This window comes from Taurulus bubalis (genome assembly GCF_910589615.1).
Source record: "Taurulus bubalis genome assembly, chromosome: 4".
Lineage (NCBI taxonomy): Eukaryota > Metazoa > Chordata > Actinopteri > Perciformes > Cottidae > Taurulus > Taurulus bubalis.
Genome location: NC_136592.1, coordinates 31,762,736 through 31,789,171, shown reverse-complemented (window position 1 = coordinate 31,789,171; position 26,436 = coordinate 31,762,736). Strand labels below are relative to the sequence as shown.

Below are 26,436 nucleotides of genomic sequence, written 5' to 3'. Positions count from 1 at the left end.
ATGAAGGACGATCCCTCAACGGCCTCCCACCGGTGAGCAATCACACGTTGCTTTTAAAGGAGGTGCAACTGCAGGAGGTTGGACCCTGTGGTGCTTCTTTACCCTACTTGCATCCTCTCTCTCTCTGTATCTCTGTATCTCTCTCTGTCATTGACCATTCAAAATGCACCTGCAAAGTCAATCATGTGTATATATATATATATATATATATATATATATATATATATATATATATATATATATATATATATTTATATAGGCCAATCAGTAGTGATGGCGAGATGAAGCTTCCTGAAGCATTGAAGCTTTCCATCCAATTTTTTCGCTCATGTCCCGGAGCTTCATGGAGCTTCATTTGCTCTACTGCGCCACCAAGTGGACAATAGATGTAAAACAGGCAGAGTGATCATAACGACACCATGGCTTTGGTGTGTGAAGCTTTAAATGGAATAAATTATGTTTGTGACGCCAATACATCAATTATTAACTTATTAATATCGTGTCTATCTTTATGATATATTGGCGGGGTCAAAATCAAAACTCGAAACAAATTAGGAGAGGGTTGTGATGTGACTGTGGGTCAGTGGTTAGAATATCTGACTTTCAGTCAGAGGATCGGTGTTTCAAGCCTCAGCTCCGCTTGTTGATGTGTCCAATATTTTTAAATTAAAAATAAGAACTTCTCCACAGTGCTGGGCTTTTTGAGACTATTTCGCCTGCTTTATAAAACACCCTTTCACAGGCACACATGAAGCTGGTACAGAGAGAAAGGGGGGAAATCCATTGAGTTTCTCTGCCTCTTATATTTCAAATCGCACGGCAAACCCACAAACTATTTTCTGAATCAGTCACGTGGTACGGCCGGCTCGCGAGGCTTCGAACGTCACCGCATACGTCATCGACACAAGCCTCGATACGCGCTTCACCAAAATCTACCTGATCACTCGACACGCGCATCGAAGCCTCGACACGAAAGGACACATCACTACCAATCAGTAATAATGAGTTGCTCATGAGCCAGGAGGTTATAATTCAGAGGTAGCTCAACATGACTGGTCACGCCTGTCTGTTGGGTTTCATACTTTCACCAGGGCGGTTCATTTTGGATTGTTTTGATAAACTGATGCCATTGGTGTGCCAACCACTTGCTGATAATTGCACAGCCTCATTTTATTGTTGACTATTAATAGCAATTGAAAAGTTGTCACTTTCCATTATATTTATAGGGACCAGCCCTTTGCTTGGCACACCTCGAGAAGCGTCACCCTCCTAAAGTATTAATAAAGTGTGTGTGCTATGTTAAGAAGCTCTGAATCTGTGACCATGTACCACTGAACTGAACAGGATCCTTTCACTCCATTTAAAAAATAAAATATAAACTTTAATATGCTGAACATTCCACTGTCCAACCATGTTTCTCACTTTAACGAGTGGCACTTGAATGCCTCATGTTCCATGAAGCAGGGAAAACAAACTGAAATCAGTTTAGAGCTTCACATTTGGTTTTGTGGCCACGAGCTTTATTACCTTGGTGTCGTAGTATCTATGTCCTTTTCCTGGCAAAATATACATCTTGTCAAACCAAACATTGACTCTAACAAGGACCTTTTGCGTTTAAACTTTCCCTAAATGCCGCTCTAAAAGGAAGCGTTGAGTGAAAGTCCATTCAGCTGAACTTCACCCCTCGATGCCCCCAAGTCTCACACTGCTCCTTTAAAATGATTTGTGCATGAGAAATACACTGTGCCATGTGTTGACGTGATGACGGTGTCATAGAAAGTGTTCTATTATTACACATTATTACATAATTCACTGACCATCTGTAACGAGTAGCCTCGGAGAGATGGATGCACATTTTAATTGTGTCTCGGCTTTGACTATTAGCACCTAGAGTTAGCATCTGGTAAAAGAAAAGAGAGTTGTTCTTTATTCATGGTCCATTACGTAACGTTGGAAGTGAATAAGTCTTGTGAAAAAGCAACAGTTGTCAAAAAAAGACTGAATTAAGGACATTTAATGTGATATTTGAAGACAACACAATGAACTAGTAGCAGAATTTACCGACAAAGTGAAAAACTTCACATTTGCATATATTATGCATTGTATTATATTGTGCTGGTGCTATTTTGTCTACTCTCCAAATAACAATAATTAAGCATACTTTTAAGTATTGAGCGCAAACTACGCAAACTATTCAGATGTGCCAGAAGTTTTACTTTTATATGTCACTCGCTTCATTCTCTACAAACTCTGAGGTTCATTTGTGGAACGTTTTGTGTGGAACAGTTTTGCGTTGAAGCTAAAGCAGGAACCGTGACAACAAGCAGAGAGACACAACTGAGCACCCCGCTGCTGAAGTCACTGCCGGCTGCCGCCACACACACACACACACACACACACACACACACACACACACACACACACACACACACACACAGCATCATCAAGTTGCATCAGCACCATGTGAAGCATGAATTTCAAGTGCACTGCTCAACTATCAATGGGCCGTGACTCTCGCAGTCGACTCAGCGGACCCTGAATGCTAGCTGAAGTATTTGTGATGAGGAGAAGTTTCCAAGGAAACTTCAGGGCCGCTGCCTTGGTCTTATTCACTGTAGGCAATCTCCAGTCTGCGAATATAACGGGAAAATATGCAAAGGGAAGGTGGTAAAAGACGTCAACACGACTGTGCTGTTACATACTTGCTCTCCAAAGGTCTGTGATGAGAGGGTTTAGGCAAAGACCTACATGCCGACACTATTAAAGTCCACAACAGTTTTGATGGCATGTTCTTTTTCAAGTGAATTAATGGTGGAATATTTTTTTTATATACAACTGTGAAATCACGATAATCCCTTGGAATTGCTGCATTTGGTTGATTTCCTTGTGAAAGTGATTTCTTCTAATGTTTGCATTGTGTTCAACTAGACCTGTGGTTCTCATATTTCAAATTAGCATCCATTCAAAAATCCTTTAAAAATAGTTATTTGATACATATTCAATAAAATATAAGTGTACATTCATAAACTGAATTTTATATATTCTATATTAAATCAGACACTGATGGCACAGCATTGTGTATTACAAAAAATGCTTTGCGCTGGTTGGGGGGTACTTAGCTGAAAAATAATATTTCACAGGGTCTACATCACTGAAAAGAGGTTGAGAACCTCTGAACTAGACGGAGAGGTGGAGAGTCTGAAACAGCTACCAGAACCTGTGTTCTTGAATTTAATTCCTTCTGTAAGTTCTCCACAAATGACGAATGCTTTGCAAACCGTGAACTGATGGACTCTTTAGCGAACAAGCGCACTAGCTTGCCAATTGACAGTTAGATGGTTTCCTGCTTGTTTTCTACTTCAGTAACTCTTCCCAGAGTGAAATGTACAGAATGACGTCCCAGTAAAGAGAAAACAGAAGCTGAGAGCTATTGGAACTCAAACTTGTTCTCAAATACTGCAGCGACATTTAGTCCTTTCACCGTGTTTCTTAACTTAAAGAAGGTTAAAGGAAAGGATTTTCTTTCAACATGACAGTAAATACACGTCGTTATATCACAACTCTGAAGCAATATATGTCATGCGAGGGAAAAATCATTTCATTAATATTTAGTTTTACAGTTTGACAATGTTAAGGCCTATATATATAATATTGTAGGTATTTTTGTAATGGTTACCAATGGACTTCTTGTTATGGTTAAGAAGACTCCAAGTAATTCTGATTGTATTGCATTTATTGTCAGTGAAATGTGCAATTTTAGGAGAAAATTCCCACGTTAATTACACATTAACTTTTCCCACAGTAATTACACCTTCATTTGTCACATTGCCTATGGACAGATTAGACACTTGATTGCCATTGAAACATATTTTCACTGGGATTGTTGCATTACCGAAAATCCAAGTTGCTCAGAAAACGAGCAGAAAAGAAAGTTATTTTTCTAACCAGTCAACCAAGGACAAGAGAAACACTCTGAACGTCTCTGAGTGACTAGTGGGGGCGGTGGAGCTACTTAACCTTTGCAATGGGCGCCCGCCTGTATCTGAATATATAAGGACCAGTTTGACAGTGACAAGAGCGCTAAGTCTTTACTGATATTGTGAAAATATCAATTCTAAACTGCCCACTACAAATGGCTTGTCGTTTTAATTTAATTGTCCCTATTATGTTGATCGGCATTATTCTCCCGAGGGTTTTAACTGATGAATTCAGGCGTTTAAACTGTAAGTAACTTTTGTTTTATGCTTTTTGCGTAAATCTTTTTTTCCTCTGTGATCATCTGTGATTGTGAAAAAAATAGGAAGATGCAATAAAAAGAAACAAGCAATAGAAAAAAAAATGGTTATTAGCCTACTCTGAGATAAAGCTATTAAAAGCAGCAAAGTCAACATTCTTGTGTCACATCAAACTTCTTTTCAGTCTCTATCTCGTAAAACAACGTTTGTCTGTTTGAAGTATTGATAGCTGATTCTGATTGTATTTCAAATTTTAAAAATCTACCTTGTTGGAACAAGGTAGATATTTTTAAATTATTCATCCGCAATGCTTATATAAAAGTACAGAAGTATTATATATGTATCATGAACACAAAAAAACACAATTTGTGTTCATTTTCCTTTTGTTTTTAATTAAATAAAAATACTGGTCTAATATATATAACTACATTTTATTTTATAAGCTTGTCCAATGTATATTTTAATGTAAGCAAAAAAAATAAACCGGGCAGAAAAAAACATTTCAACATTTATTTTTGAAATGTGGATTAGAAGCAGACAGTAGCATCGAATCAAATTGAAAAAATTATCATATTTATCAATTATCAAATAAAAAAGGACCCGTTTCTCAAAATTCTAATTCAGGCAGTGTACTTAAAATAAATATTGACCTTCCATTTATTTCTACAGATGATATTCTAGCCCCAGATTTTCATGCTGACCTGTTACACTAACGTATATCTTGCAGCCACAACTCTCAGAGAACTGCTTCTCTCCTCACACCAAGAAAGCCTTCACATTGTGCATGAAGCCTCACTCTACTCCAGACAACGGTATTGAACTTATCAAATGAGTCATCACCTTGTCTGTCTCTGTTCATTCTGTACGAAAGCTCTTCCTTCCCCCCTGCTGTGCCCAGACGAAGCGCAGCCTCGCCCTCCACGCATGTGTTTCCTCTGCTCCGGCAAAGCGAGCCCGAGACCCTGGAGATTTCCCGAGCTGCAGAGGTCTTTCAAACAACTCTACAAGTCCTATTGAACACGGCGAGCAGGCGATATAAAAGAGATGTCACGGCTCCAGGTAGAATGGCTTTCTGGTATTAAATCCACTGGATCTCACCAGCTGGGCCCCAGAACAACCTAAACACTGTCAACATTTCTAATTGATCCACTGACACTATTTGTACCATTCTAACAGCGCACCAAAACACAATGTAAACTAATTGATTGTCAAAGATAGTACACATCTAATTCATTACTATATATGGGCATTTTCAACGACAATGAGTGTCCTTTCAGGTGTGATATGCTCCGAAGGTTTGCAAGATAAATCCCATGAGTCTTTGTCTTAACTTTGCCGCGTCACAATGCCAGAGCTGCTTTCCTGGGAGGACGTGGAGCTGATAGCAGAGCTGTCGAAATGTCCTCCTGTAACACACCCGGCCGTCTGTCAGCAGAGTCATCTCAGCAAGTACCGCTCCATATCCGGCCTCTGCAATAACAGGTAGAAGAACCAGGACTGTACTGTTGTGGAGTGAACAATGCAGTCCAAGAACCAATAGCACAAGCAACATCTTTATTGGCGTAGATTCAAAGTAAATAACATTTTTAGTAAACATTGCAAATTGAAAAAAACGAGCATCGTTTAATGTTGATGTTGAAACACATAAGTCCAACACCCTCCACACCTCCATCTTGATTAAAAATGCAAACACAAAGTTAACCTTTTTCAATTGCTAAATTGAAAATGCAATGTCAACGTCACGCTCACTGTAATGTTTGTTGTAGCAAAGCGATACTTGTTTTGTTTGTTTGTGTGTTTTATTCAGTCAATCATTACAATACAATACAATATTATATATAATACACAAAACAGAAAGACTGAAAAGGGATAGGTAGAAGCAAAGCAAATGCTTATTTATTCCTAAATTATTATCATCAATTAAATCAGATAATTAATTTGAAATAAAGAAAAAATAAAATATATACATCTTCCATATACATAAATTTCATTCACACTTGTAACCATCAAAAAATGTTTTGTAGATAATCCTTTTGAAAACCAAAAATGTGTTCCGTTCTTACATCCATTTTAGCGTTGTTCCATAACTGAACTCCTACAATAGAAATACATCTTTTAATCCCTTTTTTAGCTTTTTGTACAATAAACTTACAAACATCTCTCAAATCATATTTACACTCATGTATTGAAAACAACCTTTGTACACAGTCTGGCAGTGACTTTGCTTTAGCTGTGTACATTGTCTGCATTATTTTATAATAAACCAAATCATTAAATTTCATAACATGTGATCTGTAAAACAAAGGATTTGTGTGCTCATAGTAGCCAGCAGTATTCATGATGCGTATTGCTCGTTTTTGTAACAAAACTGTTGAATTTATAGATGTTTTAAAAGTTGACCTCCACACAATAAGATAAATATGGAAGTATAAGTGAGCAATAAATTATATACAAAGCCTTAGAAGTTAGTACATCTCTACATTTATACAGTATAGCTATATCGACTTGGAAATTTTAGCATTTATATATTCAGTATGTTGTCTCCATGTTACTTGATCAATCACAACCTCGAGGAATTTTGTCTCAAAAATTTCAATTTCAATTTTATCATCACAGAATTTGAATACAATATCCCCCTCTAGTTCCATTTGATTTCTTTTATTTTCTTTATATTAAGAGATAATGTATTAACATAAAACCAAGATTTTAGCATTTCTAGCTTCTTTTCAATAACAAACAAAATACTCAGGTGTACAAGAAACGTATATGTCTGTGGGATTTTATTTTTAATTTAAACTCCATCGTGACAGTAGTAGGAATACATTTTCCCCTCTTCATCTTCAAATTCAACCAAAACGCATTTGTTGCCGAAACCTAAGACAACACATCGGCAAGGGACACAAAACCTGTTCTAAGAATTAACATACATGTACATAAATACAAATATTAAGCAAAACCCTTAATTATGTGATGCACTGTTGTACATTGGTACAACTGTAGTATTTTAAACTTTGATGACCATTGTGAGGAAAATGAATTAATTTTTTGGGACATGCTTCATGATTCATTTTCTCAGGCAAAATCCTCTCTGGGGAGCAGCCAACACTCCCTTGGTCAGGTGGCTTCCAGCTGAATACGAAGACGGAGAGAGAGAACCCAAGGGTTGGAACCGAGGACGGCTGCATAATGGGTTCCAACTTCCTCCGGTAATCTACAACATGCCGGCCCGAAGGACACAAAAGTCCTTGCGGTGAAATTAGAAAAGAAGCGAGCTCACCCTGCAAGAACCCAAGTTAATGTCGCTTTCCATTTATTTTCCTAACCTGTTTTACAGCAGATAAAGTCCACAGCAATTTAGGAATGGCAGACGTGTGTGAGATGACAGAGATTACGATTGCATTTGCATTTTGCGGACTGTGTATTAAAATACACTATTTCCATAGCTTGAAATGAGCTGGTTTACAGTCATTAACATTAATTATTTTCTTTTTTACAGCAGATGAAACTGTTTCTCCGATATTTGCATTGGATTTCAGTGTTCATTTATGCACTGGTTACAGAGTGAGGCCCTTCAATGAGATGAATGATAAAATATGCATCAGTTGTATCCAACATGAGGTTTACCTTCTTGTATTTCAGCTATAATTTACTGTAGTGTTTAAGATAATTAATAATCTTTGATCCATTTATTGTAAAAATGGGTCAAGTAAATCATATCGTATGTGTTGCATAACACTTTTAATCATTTGCCAAAGCATTTTTGGTTGGATAAATTAGGATGTGAAAGACATATCACAATCCCCTTTGTTGAGTTTAAGACATTAATCTATTTAAAACTTAACGAATTGAAGAATTAACTCACAAACAAGAAAGCTATCATTCATCGCAACCCCTGACTGGATCACAACAGGCCTTCCCCAGTAAATATGTGCATTTCCGTTAATGATGAGATAATAAAAAACACTGACTCATAAATGGAAAGCCACCGCAGAGATGGCTGGGGGAAAATGCAATTACACACTGTTAAAAAAAACAACAGTTCTCACTGTCAACCAAAATAACAAATCCTACTGTGTCAACAGCCATGGGAAGTCAGCCAGAAAATAATACGGAGCTCTTCTAAACAGACAGATGATGTCTATTCTCACCTGCTGGTGGAGTGGGGCCAGTACATCGACCATGACATCACCTTTACCCCTCAAAGCAAAGGCAACACTGCTTTATGGACTGGGCTGGACTGTTCAAACACATGTCAGAACGAGCATCCATGCTTTCCCATTGAGGTAAGCTAAAACAGTCTTTGGACATTTTGCTCTCCAGTACTCTTGCTTGCTCTCTTGTTACAATCGTGTATTTTAAAGAAATATTTGCACATTTTGGGAAGTAGGCTTAGTTGCTCTCTTGTTGAACGTTAGATGGGCTTGATTTCCTGGTTTTTCTGACTTACCACACAACCAGTGGAGACTGCTCTCGACCAAGAAAGGGTCGCAATGTTTGCACATATTTTTTCATATGATTTCCGCCTTGTCCCGCCCTACTGTGCTGTGATTGGCGAGTACTTGTTGCAAAAAAACAGGGCAAAAACCCTATTTCAGCTTGAACCAAAATCTAGAAAAACAAATGGTTGGAAAATTGGAGTTTAATTAGATCTAATCCGGTAACAGTAGTACGCACCAATAGCATCGCATGTTAAAGGGATATCAGAACAGAATCAGTCTCCTCATCTAACTCGGCAAGAAAGCAAATAAGCAAATTAACTTGTCAATTTGATCTTTTAAAATTCTACAGTCCCAAAGCCAATGCATTTGATGGATATATCAGAAGTGGTGAAAGATTGAAGCAGCTTGCGATACAACATTTTGTGTTTTCCACAGACCGGGGATTCTGTCACTAGTGCACAAAGCTGCATGCCCTTTCATCGTTCCAAACCAGCCTGCTTGGTAAATTTTGGCTCTGATATTCGACAAGCTCTGCAGCAACAGCAGATGAATGCCATCACGTCATTCATTGACGCTTCGGTTGTGTATGGCCACACTCCAAGGCTGGAGGGCTCCCTCCGTGACCTCTCTGGCCTCAATGGGAAACTTGCTGTCAACGACCAATTTAGGGATACCAAGGGAAGGCCCTACCTTCCATTCGTGTCCACCCTGCCATCAGCCTGCCTGCAGAATCTGCACGGGGAGAGGGTGGAGTGTTTCAGTGCCGGCGACAGTCGGATTAATGAGGGTCTGCCTCTGACCTCTTTGCATACACTGTGGCTCAGGGAACACAATCGGATTGCAGAGGAACTGAAACACATGAATGCTCACTGGAGCCCGGAGACTATTTATCAAGAAACTCGCAAGATTATTGGAGCGCTGCACCAGGTATGTGACAAAATATAAACCCTTTTTAGCTGATTGTGTTGAAACAGCACTGTGCTGACATGCTGACCAGGGGCGTCGTGAGCTAAACTCCTTGGTGTAGTTTACTTGGAGCTAAACTCCTTGGTGTAGTTTACTTGGAGCTAAACTCCTTGGTGTAGTTTACGTTGAGCTAAACTCCTTGGTGTAGTTTACGTTGAGCTAAACTCCTTGGTGTAGTTTACTTAGAGCTAAACTCCTTGGAGTAGTTTACTTAGAGCTAAACTCCTTGGTGTAGTAGGGCTGAAGCCCCCCTAAAATGTTTTTTAGCCCCCCCAAATAATTTGGATTGAATATATATATATTCGTGATGTCTTTAAATTAAACTATTGTTTCTCACATGGACAAGTTATTTATAACTCTAAAATGCTAAATATGTCTGTGCGTTCTGGTTTGTATGTTTTCTCCCCCTTCAAATTACAATCCAATAGCCTACTAAACGTTAGGGCACTAGGACCTTGGGGAGGCTGCTGCGCTGGCTTTCTCACTCTGCCAAGTAACGTCTCTCATCAACGACAGCAGAATTACACCAAGGAGTTTAGCTCTAAGTAAACTATACCAAGGAGTTTAGCTCCAAGTAAACTATACCAAGGAGTTTAGCTCCAAGTAAACTACACCAAGGAGTTTATCTCCAAGTAAACTATACCAAGGAGTTTAGCTCCAAGTAAACTATACCAAGGAGTTTAGCTCCAAGTAAACAATACCAAGACGTTTAGCTCCAAGTAAACTATACCAAGGAGTTTAGCTCCAAGTAAACTATACCAAGGAGTTTAGCTCCAAGTAAACTATACCAAGGAGTTTAGCTCCAAGTAAACTACACCAAGGAGTTTAGCTCCAAGTAAACTATACCAAGGAGTTTAGCTCAACGTAAACTATACCAAGGAGTTTAGCTCCAAGTAAACTACACCAAGGAGTTTAGCTCCAAGTAAACTATACCAAGGAGCTTAGCTCAACGTAAACTATTCCAAGGAGTTTAGCTCCAAGTAAACTATACCAAGGAGTTTAGCTCCAAGTAACCTATACCAAGGAGCTTAGCTCAACGTAAACTACACCAAGAAGCTTAGCTCAACGTAAACTATACCAAGGAGTTCAGCTCAACGTAAACTATACCAAGGAGTTTAGCTCCAAGTAAACTATACCAAGGAGTTTAGCTCCAAGTAAACTATACCAAGGAGTTTAGCTCCAAGTAAACTACACCAATGAGCTTAGCTCTAAGTAAACTATACCAAGGAGCTTAGCTCCAAGTAAACTATACCAAGGAGCTTAGCTCAACGTAAACTATACCAAGGAATTTAGCTCCAAGTAAACTATACCAAGGAGTTTAGCTCCAAGTAAACTACACCAAGGAGCTTAGCTCTAAGTAAACTATACCAAGGAGCTTAGCTCCAAGTAAACTATACCAAGGAGCTTAGCTCCAAGTAAACTACTGTTGAAGATCACATGATCTGATGAAAAGCTCCAGAGCAGCTACTGAAAGGACCGCATTGTTACCTCAGCTATTCCAAAACAGTTGATCTATTTGCTATTGCATGTAAAATACATTGTTACAGGAGTCATTAGCAGCTGACAAAAACAAATGCACACATTTTTGGAGCACCCTTTCGAGTTGGTTCAGTCAAACCTGTCGCTATGAATCACAGCCTGTCAGAGAGGTCTGATTGTTTACACAGAAGCATGCCATTTAGCTTAACTGCAACTATAGACTGAACATAGAACACAGGGAAAGATGGGCTCGTCTATGTTGGATGAACCGGCTTGGCCCGATGACTCGAGCCAAACGTACAATGTTTAACAGCCGGGTTGTATTGCTCGTAGTGGACCACTTGGATGTGAAAGGGGTCGCTCGTAGTGACACGCCTACAGAGAAGTATCACCCAGCTGTGCAGTTCCACTCAGCTCTACGCAGGGTTTTAGTTTCTTTCAGTTCATTGTTTTGGTTTTACTGCCATTGACTTAGTTTAGGTCACTTCCCCCCCTCTCATAGCATCATTTCCAGTATATGATATATACTTGCTTTGTCTTGCTCTGCTAACTTTCCACAAGCTAGGCAATATTATATTCCTGCGTTAACATTGTGTTAGATATTAACCTTTGCTTTTCCCTTCTAATTTCTTTTTCTGTTCTATTTTTAACCGGAAACAACTCCCTCAGTACTTTCTAATTTGTCCCTTTGAATGGTTTGTTCATCTTAGCTGATATCCACTTGAACCAGAGAGCGCAGCTGATGCTCAGTGAAGACTCAAAATACATTTATCTAAGCAGGGCAGGGCAGCCATCAGAGCCCAGCAGGAAATAAAACAGCGTGGAAGACTGTCAAGTCATAATAATTCATCATTTAAACAGTCTTTGTGGAAAGAAAACACTAATGAGCTCAAAGGCTTGCTGTGTCAAGCTATTGTGTTTGTTTCTAAGTGAGGTTTATTTTTGTAATTGCTATTAGCGATGCAATATTTATAATATCTGTATGCCAGGGCATTATGTAAGGTTAAGGAAATGTTGGGTAAATGTACACAAAAAAAAAGAGGAAACGGTTCATTGCTTCATTGCTCGGCTGTAAAGTTTCTGAAGCATTTCTGAGCAAACGGGAAATAAGTCTGTAATCTTGTTCTGATTTTGTGACCTGACATTTGACCACAGCAGTGGATTAACAGCTGCTATTTTCAGGTGACCCAGGAAAAGAGATTTACAGTATCAAAAAGAGATGGTCTACGGTTCTTTAAATCCTTTGTGAAGATGAAGTACAAAAGGCAGGGAAAGGATTTGCATACTGTAGCGAGAACCGTGACGCTATAACCGTGAGTTTAGCAAATTCAAAAAAGGTGGAGTGAAATGTGATTATCTGCTCCGACTAGCCTGCAAACCAGCAGACTGTAACCTTATTGATTTATTTCAAAGGAAAATAAAAAATGAATTAAAATTGAGATGAAGAATTAAAGGAGCATTTCAGCTCCTCGCTTTTTCATAATCACGTCTTCCCTTTTGTTACGCTATATTATCTCTTACTCTTCCCCCTCCACTCAGCAGGTAAAGGACGGACTCAGCTCCAGGACAGTGCCTCTTGTGGCTGTGCATGGCAATTGCATTTGCAAATGTCCTTTTTCTGGCACACAGTGCCATAAAAAATGAATACTGGAGGACTAGATTTAGACCAAAAACTGCATCTCAGATTACTGTAAATTCAGAAGGAGAATGCAGCGTGTGACATTTTTCAAACCACTAATTTATGATAATGTAATTACACGGTATTTCATTATTAAATTACGACCATAGTAGGCATTATTTCGTTTTGCTTATGATGCAATTCTTGCCCTTATCTGTTTTTTGTTTACAGGGACAGTGTGCAACATTTCAGGAGATCTATTAGCATAAATGAAATATAATAATTAAGTATAATAATGTATTCTATGGTTTAGAATGACCTGGAAATATGAATTGTTACGTTGTTGTCACCTTAGATTGAGTTGTTCATATGTGGGTCCTCTCCACAGAGGCCACCATGTTGCTACAGTAGCCCAGAAGGGACAAACCAAACCCAGGCTCTAGATAGAGAGCCCATTCACGTTGTTTGTATCGGACACTGCAGTTTCTCTACGCACTTGGCACAGACGTTTCAGTTGGTTGTAACCTCACCACTAGAAGTGTCCAAAACCTACACACTGCAGCTTTTTGTCAGGCCTGGACTAAAATGAGGAGATGCAGAGGAGATCACGTACCAGCACACTTTATTGATTTCAGATCCTCTTTGAAGAGTGACAAACAATTGGGCTATGAAAAACTCCCTTACTAACCAAGTCCTGGCAAGGATAACTCACGGAAGATAACCTGACTACTAAGGAAATTCTCCAATAAAAGGAGAGACAACAACACACTAGAAACAGGGAAGATCCTAAAACATGAATCGCTCCCGAAGGAGGAAAACTAAGACTACTGATCAACGGGACAAAAGAAAAGGCTCACCTAAACAGGAGGCTCTACAACTATGTAGTACTAATTAAACACAAAATTGCTCCAAATGGGAGGAAAGAAAACAGATTACAAAAACACAAATCGAAGCTAAACTAGAAAACTTTAACAAACGAAATATCACTCCATGGAGGAAACAGAAAACAAATTGCGTAGCAAAAAACTCTTGGCAAAATCAACTATGACTGTGGATAAGGGCTTAGATGCACAGACAAGGACGAAACACTTTGGCACAAGACAAAGGGAAGACGGCAACTATAAGCACATGAGGGTCATGGGGAACAGGTGGAAACAATCAGGGATCAGGGGACCGGTGACACATGAGGAAGGGCAAGTGACCTGCAACGAGAGGAGAGTTAGGCTTCAAAATAAAACAGGAAGTTACGAGATAAAAACCCAAGACAAGACAAACCTCACCGCTTGTGACACTTTTAACTAAAGTGACAATATAAAATCATACATAGTGCATACAACCAAAAGTCTGAAAAATTGTATTCCCTAAACACATAACCAGGGGGCTTCACTCATTAATAGAATAGTCTCTCTTCTGCAACTCTACTATGCAATCACGTGCCTGTACATGGTTGTAATAAATTCTGCAGTTTACTTTGGTATACATGGTGGTCACCCATTAAGCTAAACCACCATCATAATCCACCGCACCTACCACTGATGATGGGTGCCCATCAGAAAGCCACCTCATGTTATGCAGAGTAATAACAACCACTGCTGTTAATTCATAAACACAACAGAATGTTAGATCGTTAACACATAAACCAATGCTTAATGCAGCGTTATTGTGTTATTGTATAATACTTTGGTATTAATGTTGATATGTCTGTCTGTAATGAGAAAAGTTTGCTAGTTATCCAATCATACTTAATAATAAAAAACAATCCAACTCTGCAGCCCCTTTCAGCTCTCAGCAGCATTGTTCTGTGTTGTCGGTACATATGGTTGAACCTCAACAGCTATTACCGAATCCCCCATTTAAACCCTCAGACAGCTGTTCCCAGCAAACAAGCTCACACGGTGTGAATGTAATGCAAGATGCTGTTTTCATAAAGCATTATTCTCAAGTCTCTGTGAAAGCACTGTTTTAATGCATTAAAATATGTGCTGGCAGTAATTACTTACAAAAAAGAAAAGGCTTCCAGGCCACGGGTAATGTGTAATTAGGCAGGAAATGAAACATAACTGTACAAAATGTTTGCAGAGGTGGATTTTAGTGAATGTGTACCTGTTTAATTTAAGGAACTTGTGTGTATTTCAAAAACAACGTTAACCGCTTACTGTAGGTCTAAGCCAGACACCAAACTTCTGTTTATGCAAGAATGTATTGGCGGATGTTTCCTTTCCTTTTGCTTGCTTTTATGATTGGATATGCCATAGTAATCAAATAGATAGTAGCTTTTTGTATGCACTTCAAGGTGCAAGGTATTTTGATTGCCTTTACACTACTCTCAACATGTCCGGCCTCTCACAGCTAACGGTTCCAACAGCGCTAACAGTGCAAACTACTGCAGTTCTGACAGAGCTAACAGTGTTCACCTGAGGGGGAACCGGAAGGTGGTTGCTATACTCCCACGTCAGTCGGGACGCCGTTTTCAGCTGTAACCGCCATACGAGAGCAGCAGAGCGCCAGTCATGAGCTAGCCAGTGGGGCACGCTCACATGCACAAAAAAGCATGCTAGGCTGGCCCATTTATGTAAACAAAAGAAGGAGAAGATCTGATTACAGCACACAGAGGGGGAGCGGCTCCATTCTCAGTTTAGGTAGACATGAATTCACTCTATAATTATCTATTTAAATGCTTAACAAGAACATATTATTATCCAGAGAGTGATGCCAGACGAAGGCAGGAAAGTATTCAAACTTCTTTTCCAACTGACTGTCTGTGGGCAGCCGCTTGAAAACTGTGGCTGAATGTGGTGCTTTATGACCTGCCGACAACACATGGAAAGGTCAAATGCCAGGTCAAACGCCAGATGATTTCCATAGGAAATCATCTGTTTTTTTTCTGACTTTCTTTTTAATCAAGGTGCATGCTAGTCAAGGCATTTGCTTAACCAGTATGTAGTGTAGGGGGACGATGTAATTATGCTCTAATTACTTTTAAGTGGCCGGGACATAGCAGGAAAAAGCTTTTACGGTTAAAAGGGCCAGACCTGATCTGTTTGGAGTGAAGGTTGAAATCACACTTTAATCAGAATCTGAAATTTACACGATATGTGATTTATTTCTATTCAATGGGTTGGAATGTGAGCAGATACTGTCTAAATGTATGGATGTGTCATGCAAATAATTACTCCAAGGGTGTAGTGGTGGAATACGTATGCAGATCCTTTACTTAAGTAAAAAGACCAATGCAACAATCAAATGAATAGTAAAAGTCTTTAAAATCCTCCTTCGGTAAAAGTACATCAATATTCTTTGCATAACATACTCAAAGTATCAAAAGTAAAAGTCATAAATATGCTGTTTGAGGTGTAGCTAGTTTCTCCTATTTTACAGTTAGGCAATTTAATGATATAATTCCCAACCTCGGGGTCAGCGCCTCCAAAGGGTCACAAGATAAATCTGAAGGGGTTAAGCGATCAGCATTGGGGAAGGAGAGAAAAACAAAACAAAGTTATACTACATACATTTGTATTGATATTTTGGGTTTAGCTCTAATTGTTTTGTCTTTTTTATTTGGACTAGGTTTTTGTTGGGGGCCAGAACAACACTGGAGTAATGTATGCAACACAATACTTCATATGTTGTGCTTTAATGTAAAGTGTTGATGAAAAAAGTAGTTGTGAAGTAAATGTACTGGAGAAAAAGTACAATAAATTCAACTGAAGGAGCATATAATTGATATACTCAAGTAAAGTACAACTACTTACATTTTTTACTTTAGTAAAATATTTGAGTGTCTATTTCTTTGTTATTTTCCACCACTGCATGGATGATTGGATGATTCCTAACTATAAGTCGGGTAGAAAAAGAGTCAGAAAGACTGACATTGCAGTCTGGTGACTGCTCCTCCAATGGGACCAGAATTATCTCCAGCACTGTGGCTTAGGACTGAGTCAGTCTAAGCTGTTTTTTCTTGTCACAGCTGACATATTGTGGTTCAGCTTCAGTGTGTGCAGAATGCTGCTCGCTCGTCACTAATGCAAAAATAAACTTGTATTAGAATACTGTATTTCACCTTCATATTTCATCAGTGTCTCATTTAATATGGAATATATATAATTCAGCTAAAGAACTTACACTTATAATTATGGAATATTTATTAAATACGATTTTTTAATGTATGCTAATTTTAATATATATATATTTTAAATCTCAAGTAACCCCCAGAGCTACTAGAACCCCCATTTGAGAACCACTGATCTACAGACGCAGTAAACATGGGGGCAGAAGCAAAGTCACACAATAACAAACTAACTTCTGGCGGTAACTCCTGTCTGCTCCTTCTTCCAATTGGGGTTTAACCGCCGTCTGCTGTTGGTAATGCATTAACGAAGGATAAGTACCTCAAACAGCCCCACTGGAAAACACCAAACTGTCCCTTTAAGTCGGCTCTCAAACCCTTTTCAGCCAGACTGAAGTCGGAGACTGTTGCTCTTCAGTGAGTCATTTCAGCTCATTAAGTTAAATTATCCGGTCTATGTCATCATTCTTCCCTTAACAAGTTCATCTTCAACAGACTGCCTTTACACTAAAGGCAGATGTTGTTTTATTAGTATCACTAAAGCAACAAAAAAGTTAATTGGGTCTGTTCCACTGCTCCACACGTGATCCCACTAATGTGTGTGTGTGTGTGTGTGTGTGTGTGTGTGTGTGTGTGTGTGTGTGTGTGTGCATGCGTATGCATTTGTGTGATATGTGTTCAGATTCAGGTGGTGAACTGAGGCCTTTATAAATAATAATGAGCACAGATGGAATTGTCTCCGCTGAACTGTGAGGGAACAAATGTGCAATCATTTGTCCAAGCACTGGATATTACACAAATACTCATCTCACTGGAAATCCTATGGGAATAACCTTCAGCTGTATGCATATACACAACCACAAGATATTGTGAATACTTTCCAAGTAGCACATGTTGTAGTCATGTGTTTTATATTCTCATTTAATCTCTCGTGGCTTCAGTTTTCCTCAGATCTGAGATTTTCTTTCATGACTATCTAAAAGATTCTTTTTGCTTCTGTGCGATCCCCCTTTCTCTTTTTTGACTCCCAGATCATAACCATGAGAGATTATGTTCCAAAAATCATTGGCCAGGAGGCTTTTGATTCTTACATTGGACCCTATCGGGGATACGATCCAACGACAGACCCTTCTGCCTCCAATGTGTTTGCCACGGCTGCGTTCAGGTTCGGCCACGCCACCATCTCTCCCATCCTCAGGAGACTGAACGAGAGCTTCCAGAAGCACGAGCACTTCGGCGACTTGAGGCTGCATAACTCTTTCTTCAGTCCATGGAGAATAGTCAAAGAAGGTCAGGACACTCTTATGAAGCTGCCTATTGGATCTAATAATGTATCCTGCAAGCACATTAAACAATACTCTATTTAGGTCAGCTTGAGCAAGACTTTGTTCAGCATGAATGTCTGTCAGTGTAATAATTACGTGCATGCAATTCAAGAGACTCGTTTGAGGTAGATCAACGATTAGACATGGGGATCTATAGAATGAATAACCTGCACTAGTACTGTATATCATAACTAGTAAGTGACAGATACAAGACTCTGTGCTCCCAGTCCCTCAAGACTCATTGCACAAGGCGCAATAATCCATCTGACACACTTCCGGGACCTTTTCCATTAAACATCAGTACATCACTTTACTTACTTACTTATTACTTATTTCAGACTCATGTGAATTATCTGTCATATACAGGAGATGCACAGTTAAAGGCTTAGTTATAGCTAATAAATTAAATGCAAATTCTGCTATTTTTCAACCTCATTTCTTGTCATTGTAACCATTTTTTCACTCATGAACTCTGCTATAGAGATGCAGCAAAACAAAAACAACTTACATTGTGGCAATCAATATGTACGTATGAACAGAGTATATATCTACAGACTATTTTAACACCGCTATGCTATTTGCTGAACTGTATTTTTTATTTTGCTGCAATGATACAGAGTGATGTGTTCCGTGGTCTTTTCACCAAGCACAAGTCTATTTCTTTTATGAAACTAAATGTTGGTATGATAAACAGAGTATTCATCCCCAACAGTCCACTCATCCTGTTTGCTCAAATGAAATTGTTGGACAACAGTGAGCCCAGGGGAAGCAGACAAACCCAAGCTTAGGAGGGATGTACAAACCTTTTTCTGAGCGGCATAAAGAAAGCAAACAGTACAGTTCAGAAAGCGACTGTACACACAAACCCTATACGTTCTGTTTGTCCTCTATGTGTGGGATAAGGGATTACCACCAAATAAAAGTGAATGTACTGTTTGCAGTTTAGGGACATCAATGAAACATGCTATCCGATGTGCACTCCACAGGAAAATAAAAACTATATCTTATAATGACTATGAACAAATAATTTGTGCTGTTCTTGTCTCAAGGTGGGATTGAACCAACCCTGAGAGGTGCATTTGGAACTGCGGCATCAGCTGGTAGCGCAAACATGCTGTTGACAGAGGAGTTAACAGAGAGGCTGGTGGTTTTAAATGTGCCACATTCCATGGATCTGGCCTCACTGAACCTGCAGAGAGGACGAGATCACGCACTCCCAGGTAAGCCATTCAGCTGACGATCAACAAACTACGCCCAGGTTAATCCTGAGAGTTTGAACACTAGTTCCTTTGTCCTTTCCTTTGTCCAACCTTTTTGTGAATGGTTCTGTCAAACCACTTAAAAATGAGGTATTGTTTAGAGGAAATATCCACTTACTTGAGTAGACAATGGGAAGTCCTTTCAGCAGCTTATAATGAAATGTGAGTGGCAGGTAAAACATTTTGGTCATTTTTCTAGCAAGGAGGTTGGCAAGGGGGAACTCTTCTGATTTCACACCTCAAAGTCCATTTACATGTCGCGTAAACAAGTTGTATAAAGCCTTCTGGGTCTCTAGTGGGACATGTGAAGTCTGATAATTTGCCTCAAGTGATGTCACTTGAGTGAACATTGGTTGGGCTTGAATAAACAACATATTGGTGTTATAAAGAGGGGATTGTAGCCCGCTCACATCGGCTCGAGGCTGGCAGCTCAAGGCTACATTAGCTTCTGCTAGTACACATCCGAATCTCCTACCAAATTGTTGGCGGCCGAGTTGCATTGTAGGTAATGTAGGCGGCAGGTTTAGACAAAGAATGCATTGAATGAAAAAATACATCTTTTCTGATTCTGCTGCATCAATATTGATGGATAAAAAAAAAGAAAAACAGCTATGACTCACTGTGCTGGCCAATAATTAGTCCAGCGCATAACCATCTGTGAATCCACACAACTTGTTGCTTTTACAAGTAGTTTTTTGTCCATAAACAAATGATATACGACGTGTGCACTAGAGAGATTGAGAGGTTCTTTTGGGTTGTATGTCATCTTTGGAGAGCTAACGAGCAGTTTCTGCTGTTTACAGCCAGCTAAGCTAACCCTCTCTTGACTTTCACTTCACATCCATCACACAGACATCGGGCAGTGGTATCTCTCAACAAGAAATGTGAATAAATATACTAACTTGTAAATTGTGCTGAAATTACTTTTCAGGATACAATGATTGGAGATCGTTCTGTGGACTGGATCGCATTAAGACAATGGATGGTTTCAAAGAGGTTGTGAGAGACTTCAGGGTTGCAGAGAAGATAGAACAAATATACAAACATCCTGAGAATATCGATGTATGGCTGGGAGGGCTTGTTGAACACATGTTGCCGGGCTCAAGAACTGGTCCCCTCTTTGCTTGCCTCATTGGAAAGCAGATGAAGGCACTGCGTGATGGCGATAGGTACACATCTATACAGATCTAGATCTACTTTTGAAGACTTTTCTTTATTGAAATGTTTGCTTGAAAAGGAGAGATCAACTGTTTTTATTGTCCAGGTTTTGGTGGGAGGCAGACGGGATGTTCAGCCAGCTACAGAAAGCGGAGCTCCTAAAAGGTTCTCTGTCTCGGATCATCTGCGACAACAGCGACATTAGGGAAGTCCCTCCTGACTCTTTCAGGTTTGGGAAATACCCCCATGGTTACATCTCATGTGATCAGGTGCCATCGATTAATTTGGAAGCTTGGCAAGAAGAGAAGAGCCAAGGTGCGCTTGAAAAAACTGCCCGTGTTAGTCTCCGTCCTAATACTTGAAACATCATACACAATCCTTTGAATTTTAACATGCAAACCTTTTATCTCTCAATTCCAGACTTAGAACAGTGTGGCGCTCCTCGAATGATAAAGAATGGGGATTTTGTTTTGTCTTCTACAAACGAAAAGCTGGTCGCTCTGTACTCCTGTTACCATGGTTTCAAGTTAAAGGGTGCTGCTGCAATAGTTTGCGAGGGAGACCAATGGAGTGATCAACCCCCACAATGTACAAGTACGTGAAGTATTTTGGACATGGATTTGTTTCGTAACACTTGTTGGTGATGACTGTCATGATGCCTATGTGGTCAAGTTTAAAATGAAACAGATCAGCTGGTAAATATCATGTCCTGATTGTATGAATTGCTGCATATTGAAATTTACACAGATCCGCTTCGGAAGGATTTGGTTATAAATCACAGACATAATTCAGCAAATATCTATTTTTGGACATGCTGTGCTGTAGTGTTCTTGTTTGACTGGCTCTTTACTGCTATCTGCTGGTCGTCTTGGAGAAAGGGAAATGTTCCAATGGGAAATATAAAGGGAATAAGGCTGATTTGTTTATGAAGACAAACAGTTGTGAATGGGTTTAACCTCCTTTGCAGGAACAAATGTTTGTTAAGCTATCAGTGATAAAGAGATACGTATGTAGTTATATAAGTTGTTTTTTTTGTTTAAGTTTGATTCATCGGTCCATAAGACCTTCTTCCAGTCTTCAGTCGTCTACTTACCTGTTCCCTGAAAAAGGCTTTTTTGTATAACTCTGAAATGTATATTACTTTTCAGTTTTTGGTAACCTAAACTTTTTTGTTTAACCTCTGGTAGTTTGCCGCTTAGTTTTCTACCATTTCAGGTTATTCACTGGACTTGAACTGCTTAAATTTCAATAAAAACAGAAAAAATCGGGGTGTTCTAAAACTTTTGACCGGTAGTGTGTGTATATATATATATATATATATATATATATATATATATATATATATATATATATATATATATATATATATATATATATGTATATATATATATATATATATATATGTATATATGTGTGTGTGTGTGTGTGTACTAGGCTTAGAGACGGAGGTGAGAAAGATGTTTGTGTATGGCATGGCTGACATGCTGATCACATGCATGAATGTTCCTGACATTGCCATGGCGTCTTGTTTTTGTTTTTGCAGGGAGTCATCACTAACGTGTTGACAGTGCAGCGCTTCATCGTTTTATTACCACGCTCAGGGAAACGTTGCAATCCTTGTTCTCTTTTTCTCTATATTTCATGATTTTGTTGATTAACGGTGTGTTTAAAAATTATGATATTTATTTAATGACTGCTGCTAATATTTATCACCTGTTTTCCATTTGGTAGACTATTACTGTCTCTAATAAATTGCATTAAATTGGATTTTGCTCAATAAAAATATATACACTAAACTGTAAATCAAAACCCTTTTTGTTGTGCTTTCCTATCACACGGGTATTATGTTTCATTCAAATTGTGTGGATCAGCTTTAGAAAACGTCAAACAATCTTACATAACATTTCCAAACGAAGAAACTCACTATGATGACATGAAAGTTATGATACATTACATAACATGAGCTGTTAATCACCTGTCACATAAATATCTTAAAAAGTGACCAAATGAGTCATAAATGTCACCTGTTACTGAATACGCACAATGAAGATGGCCGTTGAGAACATGCTCGACTTCCTGGACTGCCTTGCAGTTCAAAGTCAAGTTACACTTTTGGGAGCCATTGAGAATTATACTAATATGTCACTAACACGGCTTTGTTTGAGGTGCAGTTAGGTTTCGTTTCTCTCATCTGCTCATTCTCTAATCGGCACGCTCATATTGTCTTTCTGTTGTAATATTCTGTTAGCTATCACACGTTACATCACACAGTTTTTAACACAGTCATACTGTCTATAATAGCATCATGTTACAAGAGATTACGTTAGAATTCTAAAAAGTAAAATGACAGAAAATGCGGTGAAGCCAATTCCAAGGAACTAACTGCTGGATCACATGCAGAGAACAATACCAAAGTTACACTGTTAAAAGTACTGAGGACTACATCACCAGTTGTACTGTAAATATTTAGAAAAAGATTCTAAACTAACATGATTTCAAAACAGAAGGTACAGTGTGTTTTACAAGGAAAAGAAAGGAGGCAGAGAGAAGAGAACAGTACCGTAGAATGATAAAACTACTTAAATTGATGAGAAAATGCAATGCTATATCGGGCTTTGTAATCAAAATGACTAGGACATGATTAAAAAGTGAAGAGAAAAATTGCATGACAATATGCAATAAAATCCACAAATCCTCCTACTCGGTGTAGGCCTTAAGTTTCCTGATCAGAGGTTATAGAAGTGATAACTGAACTTCAAACTTCTATAACCAGGGATATACGTTATGTAAGGTGTAGGACATGGATAACTTAAACTTTGTTGCACCCTGTTAAAAAGTAATTCATAAACCATGTGAAGATTCATGACGAGGGACAAGTGGTGGAGCCTTGTGATTCGCTCCAGAAACCCAGTGTGTCAAGACACAAAGTCACAACTCGTGTACGCATAAAAGCACCACAGGGTCCCCAAAAGGGCCTATTATTTCATCTTTGATCTGCCATTTACAGTATTGCTCTCATGCAAATAATCATATATTTGTGTATCCTCATGAAAAAAAGTAAATTCCTGGGAAAAGAATGTTAATAGTGTGGAATGCGGCCTAACGTGAGTGAGAACACCTTGGCACCTCATAGTTTATGCTCATGAAAGTCCTTTTGTGTGCATGTGTGTTGTTTTAGTTCTACTGCTTGTGTCATCTGCCATGTGTCATCCACTGGTGTGGTTCCATTTTTGGCATTCTAGCAGTACTAAGCCTCCAGCGTTCTCAGTAATGAGTCATCTTGGTGTGACCCAAAGTTCAGAGACAGAAACAGAATCTCCGTCCTTCCATTTCACCTGCTTTTCTTATTTGTATTTACTTTTTGGAGTGGGATCTGTCCCATTAAGCATTGGGCAAAAAGAAGGAGAACACAGGGCAGGTTGCAAGTCTACTGCAGAATTATATCGACATTTTAGACAAATAACCTTCATTTGAAATACATTCGGCACATGTATCTGCATATACTCTGAGTACGAGGAAAACCCCGGAACCTTTTGATCGACATTTTGACTTCAACCATCTTACTATAAAGCCAGGACTCTCTGTCTCTCTGTATGTGGGTATGTCCTGAGCATATTTTGAACACCAAGCCGGTCACACTCCCAACCCCTGGGCATCTGATACCAACGCACAGATCAGCTCCCCGGATTCAATGAGCGATCAGCGGTTCTCGACAACGCTGATAGAAATTGTCCCTCTACTCCCAACGAGCTTGTGTTCCAAAAAGCCAATGCTCCTTTTGTTTGCAATCGTTTTTTTATTTTTTGTAAGTGTCATAACTAAATTAAAATTGTCTGAATAATTAAGTAGAGAGAATGATGTTTGTTTAAAAAAATTTAAACAAGTTCTTTGACATCTCTCTCTCCCTCACACAAGGCAGATAATGGTTTAGTCCAACCCTCTGCTGAGCGACTGCTGACGCTGCCTGCATGTCTTTATTACACAACCTATCATTAACACCTGTAAACTAAGTATTCATAGCTAAGGTGCTTTTTAAAGCGTTCATTAATCATTCATCAAATATGTAGATGGTGGAAGAAGTACTGAAGTAAAAGTAGTAATATCACAATAAAAAAATACAGGCAAAAATGTTATCAGCAAAATATACTTTAAATTTCAAAAAGTAAAATGCAATGCAGTTTATGTTGTCAAAGCCATTATATTATTGGATTAATACTGTTGATGGATTTCACACATGCATTTGAAATGAACCGAAGTGAAAGCGCTCTGCAGCAGCGGGGCAGAGCTTTAGGTCTCTGCCATCTGAGTCCAGCATGGCGTCCGCTCAATGCCTGCAGTTCACTTTTAAGGCATTTTAATGTTAGAAATGCAAATGTTCATCATGACAATGCTTCATATTGTGTAAGATATGCATTGTATTAATTATTCAGGAGGGAAAGTGTTAAAGTCACTCATAACTATGCACAGCTGACGAGTTTAATTGTTTTCTGAAAAGAAGATCTCTATCTAAATGTGCATCTTTTTTAATTTAATGTTTTTTGTTTTGCTGTAGCTCCTTGGGACATACCGTACCACTTATTTCCCAGCTTGTAGAATATGTGAAAGTACGTTTCATTTCTATGAGTTGGACATCTTGTTGCATTTGGTTCTCACTAAGGTTCATGATGTTCTGGTCTGACTGCAGTTTTTGTTTTAGGAGTGTCTGATGCACAATGGGTACAGGTTGTTCCAAAGTGGAACGCCAAGGTTTGCATTGTTGACTGGCAGGTTCACACCGAATCTGAAGTCTATTATTTGTCATCAATCGCTGTCATGGTTTTACTTCTACTGTTCTAAAGTTATGTAGCGATAATAAATACTTGAAGTATATAAATGAACAGTGGTGTGGGGCCAATTAAATATGTTTCTGACAGCTGCTGCACTCAAAAGAAGCAGTGGCATCTATTTACATTAAGTACACCAATACTCACAAACTCATCGCCCTGGCTGCACCGGAGTTTCCTGTGCCACACGAGCAACATGGCTTTGTCTCGGGTTTCTTTTTTCAGAATTTACGATTTCTTAGAGCGAAGTATGATCAGCTGAGTGGCCTTTTTTATTAATTACAAAAAAATCCGTCAGTCAATTCATTTCTTAACCTTTCACTTAACAGGCTATTTTTCTAGCGATATAATTACTTCATGTGTGTGAGTTATAAATCCAGTGGGACTAAATATGTCTATAATGCATTACTTAATTCATAACTAATTTGTGTAGTTATAAGTTGATCAGCACACATGCCCTGTGTATTTTGACTGCAGCTACGTGTGCCTGTTAGCTACAATACTACTTGTTTGTTTACCGTACACATTCATAATTGGCATGATCATTATTGAAATCACAAGTTTGTGAGCACTTATTGGGACTTCTATAGAAAACGACCAAGTTACGTCTTAAAGTTACACTTACTGCGCAATAATAGAAAGCTGACTAATGTTTCCCCTCGAGGAGAAACTGTAATTCACTGATGCAGGGAATCCTGAAGTAAAATGTTGAAATGTGTGAATTAACAAAAAGACACACAAAGATGATTCAGGTGTACGGTTCTAATTACGAAGGATGCATTTGCATTCACTTTCCTTCTTTACTTTGACTTGGCTATGCCCTTGAAAAAAAGGGCACAATGCAGCTGAATCAGATGCGTCTCAATTCGAAGACAGAAAACTCCTGTGAGAAGAAAAAAGGCCTGCAGATCAATCTGACATGTGCTCTTGTGACGTGTGACCTAGAACATTGGTGACGATGGTGTGGCTGCACCTTTAGCAGCAAGGCAGCAGCAGAAACGCAGCTGCAGGTTTATTAGCCCGCCGCTGTGCCCTCAGAAGCATTTAAGTGGGAATGCAGCCCAAATA

At 38.9% G+C, this 26,436-nt stretch overlaps 1 protein-coding gene across 1 annotated transcript; it reads left to right on the top strand.

The window, feature by feature from the left end:
* tpo (thyroid peroxidase) lies at window positions 1-21,147 on the top strand (the record flags this gene model as incomplete). The annotated part of the gene is made up of 11 exons (XM_079216838.1): window positions 1-32; window positions 5,134-5,294; window positions 5,588-5,717; window positions 7,312-7,441; window positions 8,318-8,518; window positions 9,110-9,601; window positions 17,835-18,093; window positions 19,178-19,348; window positions 20,319-20,556; window positions 20,652-20,860; window positions 20,966-21,147. The coding sequence occupies 11 exons, from the start codon at window positions 1-3 to the stop codon at window positions 21,145-21,147; spliced, it is 2,205 nt and encodes a 734-aa protein (XP_079072964.1).
* Between the last annotated feature and the right edge of the window lie 5,289 nt (window positions 21,148-26,436).